The 10146-nt window shown below is 35.0% G+C and overlaps 1 protein-coding gene across 2 annotated transcripts in view; it reads left to right on the plus strand.

Moving 5' to 3' along the window:
* The window catches only part of ATP6V0D2 (ATPase H+ transporting V0 subunit d2), a 40638-nt gene that overhangs the window by 27540 nt on the left and 2952 nt on the right, over nucleotides 1-10146 (plus strand). The window contains exon 8 of one of the 2 annotated variants that reach the window (XM_042869893.1): nucleotides 3227-3564. The exons of the other annotated variant lie outside the window; for it this stretch is intronic. Within the exon in view, the coding sequence (XP_042725827.1) occupies nucleotides 3227-3244 (18 nt within the window). The 3' untranslated portion in view covers nucleotides 3245-3564. Of the gene's footprint in view, nucleotides 1-3226; nucleotides 3565-10146 lie in introns of those variants that run through there. 2 annotated transcript variants of the gene reach the window in all.

Consider the following 10146-nt stretch of genomic DNA (forward strand, 5'->3'; position numbering starts at 1 on the left):
ACAATCCAGGCTAATGAAATATTCTAACCAGCATAATTTTAAGACATGAACTTGCAGGACTGAGACACTGGAACTCAGATGAAAACAAGCCCTGCAGCCAACAGATTTTAGGCCTCTGGATTTCTTCGGAATGACAAGAAGCAACTTGGTGTTGCATCAGTTCCTGCTACTGAGTTTAAGCAAGACCTAGTCACTAACTTGTTCCAACTGAGACAGTTCTGAGCAACAGGCAGACAGAAAACCAGCAAACTAGAAAACCTTGGAATCAAATCACAGGTGAATTCAGACATTTTGAAGAATCAGAGGCTGAACAAGGTTTGCTTGAAGCAATTTTAGAATCAAAAGCTTCAAGCATGCTAGAGTTCTGTTTTCAATGCCAAAGTCCTAATTGGTTTAAGCCCTATAAACAACACGGAGTGGAAAAATATTAACACGTTTGTGCTAGCGGATCAAAGAACAAAGTGATTTCCCAAGGCTGCCTTGGCAAAAGAAACGAAAACTGAACACACATTTCTCACGGCCTAGCCCAGCATTTCCATCAGAAGACTCTTTTAAAAAGATTTATTTCCCAGATAATCTTACCAATAATGTTCTGTTTCTTACTCCCCCCTCCATCATGAGTTGGTCAAATTATCATGCCCTAAAAAAGACTGTCCTTTGATTGTGCTAAGGAATCTAAATGCAACCTTTTTTTGTAGACCACATTTTCTGGATGCCTGATAAAATCTGCTGATTTGCTCTGGACTCTTTCCAATTAGTACACATCTTCTGAAGTGCAACAATTCAGATCAGTTTTGGGCACAGCACCAGGCTCATTACTGAGAATGATGATTATTAAAAACTCTCTCAAAACATATCAGTATGGGCACTTACAGAGTACACAAGATAAATGTAAAGAAAGATCAAGAAAACATTTTGGAAATGCAAGTATCCCAAAAGAGTTCTATCACCTAGTGAAGCTTGATGGAAAACAAAGCCTAATTGTTATTCAGATGCTACTTGAAGTCACAAAAAGAGCAAATAGTTGACATATTTTGGCAAAGCCAGACAGCAGACAAAATGGGGACAATGATTGAGTTCTAGTGAAAGAAAAAGAGCCAGTCTGTCTTTACAAAACCAGGAATCAGAAAGATACAGACCGATATCAAAAGCTGCCATAAGCCTAAGAAAATAAAATAACATAATCTCTTGGTATTCTGAAGTCAATACAGAATGTCCAACTCTACAAAAATTTTGTCTGAAGACAGCATTGTATTTATTTTAAGTACCATGTCTGCACCTGAAGGGGGGGGAGGCTGTATTTAGGAAGTATTTGCTAACATTTACAAAGCTAATACTATCTGCAATAGATTGATTTTTAAAAGATTAAGTGTAGGGCAGATGAAGCTATATTTTATCTAGATATGTTGGGAGCAGTTTCTCCTTGGCTAAGAAAAATGATGCTCACTCTCAGCTCAACGGCTTCTCTTTCTGTAACACAGTGACTTATGAATGTAAGCATAACATGCCAAAATTTCAGAAAATAATCTATCAGTTCTCTGTTACCGATGAAATCCACCAACTTAATGGAAGTTATAAGTATTTGAAATGGACATGTATGTTTTTATACATTCATGGTGCCCATTTATACATTAATATCCACCCACTCTCCACTGTCAGGCAAGCTATTACAACGTTAATATAAAAAAAAAACATTCAACAATGAAGGGATCCTATCTCAGAAAGAGGACTAGGTAATAGCCAAACTATTGGTCAGCAGAAGAAAAAACTTGTTCTGTGGAAAGAAAACCCCTTGTCAAGATCAAACTTAAGCTGCAGAACAAAATCTGAAATGCTTTTTGTCTTCTGAAGACAATAAGAATGGCTACTTCCTGCACACATGTAGTATTACATTTAGTAGCCTATATAAAGATATGAGTTATTATTACCAATAATAAGAAAAACAGTTAGGATTGCTTTTTGCCATATTAATACATTAATTAATAATTAATTAATAATCTCATTCCTGCTTTCTTCCAAGCTGCAAGCTACATAAAATTAATAAGCTGCTTCCATCATGTGTCTTATTCCCATTCAAAACCAATGAATTTAATTTATTTATTTTTATATTTCTTGTGCTTACTGTCTGAGTGAAATTTGACAAATATGTGAACAGCAAAGATATATATATACATTAAAAAAAAAAAAAAAAAAATCCAGCACAACAGCAACAACAACAACAAAGGAATTTAAAATGACACATTTTGCATTAAACCATGCAGAAAAAAAGATATTAAACTCACAAAGGCCTTCCAGGCCAGCAGTGCAAGAAACAGCCCTTAAATAATTGAAAAACTGAAAATGTTGAAGACTAGAAGAGATTTTAATAACTGATAATCTTGGGACAAGTAGTCAATTGCTCTAACTAATGATTACAAAACTTCCAAAAAGATATCTTGGTTGTATTCTCCTGATTAGAGCTTATCTAGCATTCTTAGTTATGTCGGTCATAACAATAAAAAGTTGCTTACATCTCAGTATTGTTATCAATTATTTATTTTCAGGTATTTCAGTATATTAAAAATAATAGTGAAACTAGAATCCTTTAACACATACACAATTTTTAACTTTTACGCTAAATCTGTATATTTTCAAGCTTTGTTTTATAAAACATAATGCCCTCTCATCTCCATTACAAAGTAATCCAGAGCAAAGATGCAATTACCACATCTTACCACTATTTTCCAAGGTATATGCTAGCTATTTGACCACTGGCAGTGCAGCAAACACAGCTCTTGAAAAAAGCAAAGTAATAGCGTTGAAACAGCAACTCCTAGTGTGTAGACCACTACCGTGTACAGTGTCTTAGGAAAGAAATCTGGTTCAGTTATACCAAAATGCTAATGTAATTGAACAAGAAGAGATTTCTACAGCTTTGCAGAAAGCCCAAGCTGTTGTTTGCTATGAGCAAACTATTTCAGAATAAGTCTGGATCATCTCTGCCTTAGAAGGATATTACTTATGCTTAACTATCTCCACTTCCTTCTGCTCTTTCCGTTTCCCTTTCAAACTGTGGCCGGCCTTTAACCTTCCTGAGTGTTTAAAATCATTCACGTTCAAGGCAAGTAGCTATTAAAAAACTGTACTGTCCAAAATTAGATGAGTTCTCACTTGATTGATACATGAATATTTTATCTTTTTTGTTTCATTGAGTTACACTTTCATTATTTCTTTTCTTTTTTTCCAGACTATTTTCATAAAATAGATAAGAAAATAATCCTGTACCCCAAAACAAATCAATGAACTTGGTCTGTGATTTCTCTGAAAACATGTGGACTAGCATGTTCATTATCAAAGTTAATGTGATACATCCTGGGAAGAAGAGGAAAAAACAAGACTTTTACGTTTGAGAAATACAAGTTAACCCTCTACCCCCAGACATAATTTTTCATTTCACTCATAAGAAAACCTGTACCATGGGGACATTGGCCTTCCTAACCAATTTTGTAATATTATTACACGTAGATAGAATGTTGAAGCACTTTCAAATAAAGTGTTGATTAACTGACAGTTTGGAAACTCATTATCGCAAGTAAAGTTAACAAATTACATGTAATTTGGAAAAAAAAATCTTTAAAAGAACTGTGCACCAGCTATGTTTCATGTTTCACTGCCTACAATAATAATACTGTGTATGGACAGAAAGCTTACAGATTTCTGTTATTCCAGATGATCCATCTTCTCCCACTTTTCTCTTTTCAACTTTGTGTCAGTTTTTCTCCTACTAATCAGCCCATGAAAGTAAGATAGTGGTGGGTAGTACTGTTTTCTGAAATAAAAACCAACCCTGAACCTGTATTCATAAAGCAGTCTTTCTGTACAAAGTATCTCACACCAGTTTTTTAATTCAAGCAGTTCTTCTTAAAATGTCCTTTAAATACACAATAAAACAAATCTATCTGAGGTTATCTCCCGTATGTTCTCCAAATACTTTAGGATATAGGAATCTATACTCTTGAAAATTCTGAAGAAAGTCTTGCCTACAAAATCTTGCATCACACAGAGAAAGATCTATGGATTAATTTGGATTTTCTAAACAAAAATTCATGGGCTTTCGCTTGGAACTCACTTTTGGCCACGTCATCAAAAATATCTGAGAGTACAGCAGGAAACAGTACTTGGATTTCACTGAATCACAGAATCATAGGGTGGTTTGGGTTGGAAGGGACATTTAAGATCATCTATCTAGTCCCAACCACCTGCTAAAGGCAGGGACACCTCCCTTCAGACCAGGTTGCTCACAGCCCCATCCAGCCTGGCCTTGAATGCTTCCAGGGAGGGGGCATCCACAGCCTTGTTCCAGTGTCTCACCACCCTCACAATAAAAACTTTCTTCCTGATATCTAGCCTAAATGCACACTCTTCCAGTTTAAAGCCATTTTCCATTTTACTTTTGACATTGACAATATTTTAGTGATCATAAAACAGACTGTCCTTCCAAAGCCACTGGTGTCATCCAGGTGAATGCAAAAGATAAAAACAGTGAAGAACGCCTCTATTTCAAATGAGTCTTTTGTCCACGTCAGATTTGTGCTAAAAAATTCTACATTTTAACTGAATATGCAGAAAGTGAAAGTAAAACTAAAATTCATTTTAAATGCTTTTAAAGAGCAACAGTACATTGATTTCTACGGTAAATATGCAAGTGTTTTTCCATATTAATATTTAAATGGTTGAAACACTCCTGTATAAGTCATAAGTGTTAAAAATAACATTCATAAATATTCTTATTCCCTTTGAGTCTAAAAAGATTTTAAATAGCAAATTAAGTATACATGAATATAAATTTTAGATCTCATTTTAAAATATGAAACATGCACAAATTGCTAGTGAACCTTTAATTACAATCTGGGGACAATATCTTGTAGCTGCAGGAAAACTGAAAATAATAGGAAAGCTTAAAGGGGTATAGAAATTCCTAAGTTAAACATCCTCTGGTCTATTTTTATTAGCAGTTTAAATAGTCATGGGAGGAACTGTCCACCAAGATTACTATGTTCTACCATGGGTGTGTATTGCCTTAAAATTAAAATGCACATACCTTAAACGTTGGAATTACATATAAAGAAAAATAACAGTACTGCACTGCAAGTACTTGATAAAACAAACAAGCGGCAATAACAAAACCGCACCAAAATATCAAAGCTGTCATATTGGAACACACTGGAACCAAAGTGTATTTTATTTACTGATGTGTATATTGTATGTTGGGCTAAGTCTTATCTCCAGTTCAGGAAAAGAAGAGATGATTTTCAGAAGCAAAAGGAGTACCTGAGGAAAAAAGGATTTGAAGTTAAGAATCCAAGAAAGGTCAGAGAGGCAGGTCTGGAGAAAACTGAGGTTTTCCTTAGAAGAAAAGAAAGTCTTAAGAAGAGTTCTGTACAGAAATGCAACATGCAAGTTTTATATCAAAAGAAGAGAGAGAATTCAGCTCTGAAAGAACCATGAACATGTGTAAAAATCACTGTAACGTTTAGAGAACAAAATACATGGTTAAGTCTCAGAAAATACCAGAGCTGAAGGTTTGGATTTCTTAGTTTTTCTGATTAGTCCTCAGGAAAGGATCAGGAAACTTGCAGCTCAAACTGATGGTTCACTTAGGTAATGCAATCATAGTAGACGAACACAAATTATGCTCACCTGAGAATTTTTGCTTCTGCTACTTAAAGAGCTCAATAAAGGAAAAAGCACATACAGCTTTTTTACAACAAACAGAAGCTTGATTTTGTGACTGTGATTCTCAGCACACTATATTTCTCAGTCTCTTTAACTGAAGGATCACTTAACCTCTGGGGAAAGAAAAGAAAAAAGCACCCACCCACCCCCCAAAAAAAACAATCTGAGAGATCATCTTGTGCTTATTGTGCCAAAGTAGTCACAATGGCTTTCTATTACAGACAAATATAAAATGAAGACTCAAAAATTATCCAAATTTTTATTCTGGATGCCTTCCTGTTTAACATTTATTTCTCTGCTCCCTGTTCTTCAATGGTTAATAATGTGCAATTCAATTATGCAGCTTTTCCTTTTTTTCTGTAGACTTTCCAAAAGACATTTTCAGAAGGTTTCTACTATTGTCTGCCATCTATTTTCTCCAAGTTTGTAGGAATTAGTCTTTGAATCATAGAATCACACAATCATAGAATTACTCAGGTTGGAAGGGACCTTGAGGATCATCAAGTCCAACCGCAGCCAAGATAATCTGAAGTTGGCTACTGAATTAAAGTTATTATGAAGGCATAGAGGAATTTGGCCAGTGAATACACATGCACTCAACATTGATCTCGCTTCTACAGAGAGCGACACTGACATTATTTTCCATACTCTGAATTTATTTTTCCAAAATTCATTGTCCGTTTACTGGGGATAAAAGGAACAAACACAAATTCTAGCTACTGAAATACGAATATAACAAAACAAACTATTCCTGTTCCTTTACTTAAATGCCTTCTCATGCCTTCTGGACAGTACTATTTCCTTCCTTCCTACAGCTCCACACTGGCCTGTTACACATTCTCACTCTTCTGTTGTATACCACTTACTTCCAGGTAATGAGACTCTCCAGGGAGAGTCCCTCATTCACCATTACCTGACTTATCAGACATTTGAGCAACACCCCACTTACTTATCTGCTCCCAACATCACCCAATCTGAGCCTTGCTTCTAAGCTAGAAATGCAGACACACTTCAGAACAGCAATCCTGCATGAGGCAAGGACATCAAACAGAGGATCAAAATTTTTCTGCTACAATTTTAAGAGAAGTGAATTCATATTAGTAAATTTCACATTATTACCAGCGTGAAAATAGCACTTGATAAAAAGATACTATATGGTTTGTCTGCATCTCAAACATGTTCATGTAAAATTTGTTTTTCAAAGTTTAGACTTTGCAGTAACAGATTTTTAAAAAAGCAAATGGGTAGATTCCTTACAGTGGAAGATGAGATGTACTGGTTTGTAAATAATTTATTTTCACAAAGTCTTATGTTCTACGATGCAAAGAGATAGCCCACCAGAAAGAACACTTTCACAAGTTGTTTTCATTGATTTTTGGGATTTGGCACACAAAACTCTATGCTTACATGAAGAAAGTAATAAATGTATTGTTAGTTCCCCAGTGCCTCAAGGATGAATAACAGATCTGAAAAAAAGAAAACATCATGGTATTGAAATGTACTCTCAAAAGATCAGAAGATGCTTGTACATAAGGGAACCTACACTTTATGGAACTGTAGATGAAAATCAATGTTTTTTTGCCCCACTGAGTCCTTCATTCATCCTCTGCAAGTACAACTTATGGATTAACTTATTTTGGTCAGACACAGGAGAAAGATTCTCATTTTATTTCTAAATTTCTAGGTAAAGAAATTAATATTGTCTAAGAGCCAAACAGTTTTATTGATTTTTATGAACTGGAATCAGGTCTTTGCAATTTGTCATTTTTTAATTTCTCTGCAAAGCTGCTTCAAAAACTGAATCATTTCTACGCAATCAATCAGCAAATTCTTGCTAGGAATCAGGGATCACAGACTAGATAGAGTGTTACTGTATCAGGTATCGTGTATATAACAGTAGAACATGTATTTCATAGCTCAAATATGAAGCAATATATGCATACTTCAGAGAGATGGGAGGAGATACGAAAGAGTAGATAACTGGAAGGTACTGTACCCAATACCCCTAAGTATTCTAAAACTAGAAACTTTTAAAATGTGCAGATTAACATAGGATTCTACTTCCAGCATAGTGTCGAAAAATATATACTACAATTGGAAGAAAACCCTGTCCCTTATTTGCCATATAAATAAAATATTTTCATATGTTTAAGATACATTTTACATAAATATATATAAAAATATCCTGCATTTGGATAATAACATGCAGTCTACTTTCAGATTGTAACAACCATGGAATCAGAAAGAGCAATATGAGGAGACTCTGACAGTGTGCCAACAGTGCAGACATTCAGTTGTTACAGGGAGTGTTTATTGTTCTGGAACAGGAGCCAATATTGTGCATTGAAAAGCCATTGGTTATGTCTGAATACTGTTGGGAAGAAGGACCAAAACCTAAAACTTTCCAGCTGTTCCAACTAAGTTCCCTAGCTGTAGTCTTGCACTACTCAGTGTGCCTTCGTGAAGCTGCAAAAAAAAAAAAAAAAAAAATGCACAAGAGCAGGTCTTGTAGTTGGTTTGGGTTTCTGAAATTGAGGAGGGCACAAAACACTGATTCCCTAGGTCCCAAGTTCTCTACTCACAATGACATTGTAAGTCTGGCAATCCCTGCTGCTACATTTCCCTCTGCTTCTGTCCTTACAGTAACTTCCGTACTTCATGTTGATTTCAGACATTTGTGTATTGGGTATATCCCAGTCATTTCCCTCTGATCCAGCTCACCACAGATTTCAGCTGATACACTAACGACTGTCTGGATCCCAAACTTCTTAAGTTCATGGAAAAGACAAGACAACTCCAAGCAGTGGACACTCATCTTCTATAACCTAGATTTTGGAAAAAAAAAACCCAAATCCACGCCTATTAAATATACCAATTGTTCAACGTGTCAGAAAATATCTAAAAACATTTAAGAATAAAATCAGTGTATGTTGGAGTCCATTCTGTAGATATCAATTATGAATCTGACTTTTCCATAACCATCCTGAGTTTGCAAGGAAAATAAAAAGCAGAAATACACCCAAAGAGACACAGTAATAATACTTTTAATGGACGCATAAATGACTATCAAGAATACTGTGTACAAATGACTTCTATATTGTATTTTAAATAAATCTTCATGCAGACTTATTTGTAAAGGTCAAACTTTGGTTGATTTATGTTTTGATAAGGCTTATGTATTCCAACCCCTAAAGAACAGAGCTTTAAGGCACAAAAGCAATTGAAGCAGTATTCATTCTTCCCAGGCCTTCAGCACTGTATATCTTTACTGGCCGTAGCACAGTAGAAAAAAATAAGGTCATTATGTGCAAAATGAAGAAAGCTGTGTTTATACTTTTTGTGATTCTTAACAAGCATAGCTCTTAAGTATAATTTAAATGTTTTTAGTGACTTTTCCATGTATAGATTACGAACAGTATGCATATATTTTGTTACCTATTAATCCTAAAATTGGAAAAATTCACAAAGGTGAAGAATCTTGAGGTTTTATAAGACATTTAAAGCCAAAATTGTAACATTAATGAATTTGTGACATTTTGTTTTTGTAAGGGTATCAAATGACTTTTTGAGAGAGAATAATTCTTGGAATGTCACTGTTGCGCAGGGCAAGACAAATGTACGGCAAGGCTTCTTTTGAAACAATGAGGAAGCAAGCCAGAGAAGACCACAGCTTGTGTACAGAGTATTGTCTCAAGCCACTACACATTTTACATACTTCATAAAGCAAGAAGGAAGCACTATGTGTTTTTATACATGTAGACTATTTTGAAATAATAATGCTCATGTCAGCATCAGGTTATTAACATGACCAACAAGCAAAGCCTAGGAAGAGGAGAATCACAGAAGCGGAGAAATTCATAGCATATGTACACAAGGGGATACAAATGGTGCTGTTTCCTCCACTTCTCCTGCGCTACTGAGAACACAATGCTGCATCCAATGAAAAGTTCCTTGGTATATTTTTTTTACCCATTAAAATTATTGCTACCTAAGTGTACTGGCATTTTTACTCTAGGTTTCAATTAAACTGCTCTACGTCAGATTAAAAAAAAAATAAGTGGGAAAGATAGGTGGAACTTACTAGCACACTCTCAAGGATTATAAAAAATCCTTGTTTGTTTGAGAAAATTAGTACCTAATTTGGGGCCCAGAAAAGATGCAAGACTGTAGTTTGCCTTGAATGTAATCTTTAGTTCATGAACATAAAGCATAAAAAAGTATTTATTGAATTCGGTACATCTGAAAACCTCAAAACTTTGCTCATGATGAACCTGGTCAGTCTGCAGATTGATCCTCCTGTTTGTGGGAATGGAATTTTGTTTCTGCATTAGATATTAAAAAGGGCAACTGGTTTGAAGAAGTAGAATGAAGAATTACGTGATTGATTCTTTCTTGCAAAACTGCAATAGCTGTTAAATGTTCCAAACAATG

This window comes from Lagopus leucura, unplaced genomic scaffold, assembly GCF_019238085.1.
Source record: "Lagopus leucura isolate 7727_CA_CO unplaced genomic scaffold, USGS_WTPT01 Super-Scaffold_100002, whole genome shotgun sequence".
In the NCBI taxonomy this organism is placed as follows: Eukaryota; Metazoa; Chordata; class Aves; order Galliformes; family Phasianidae; genus Lagopus; species Lagopus leucura.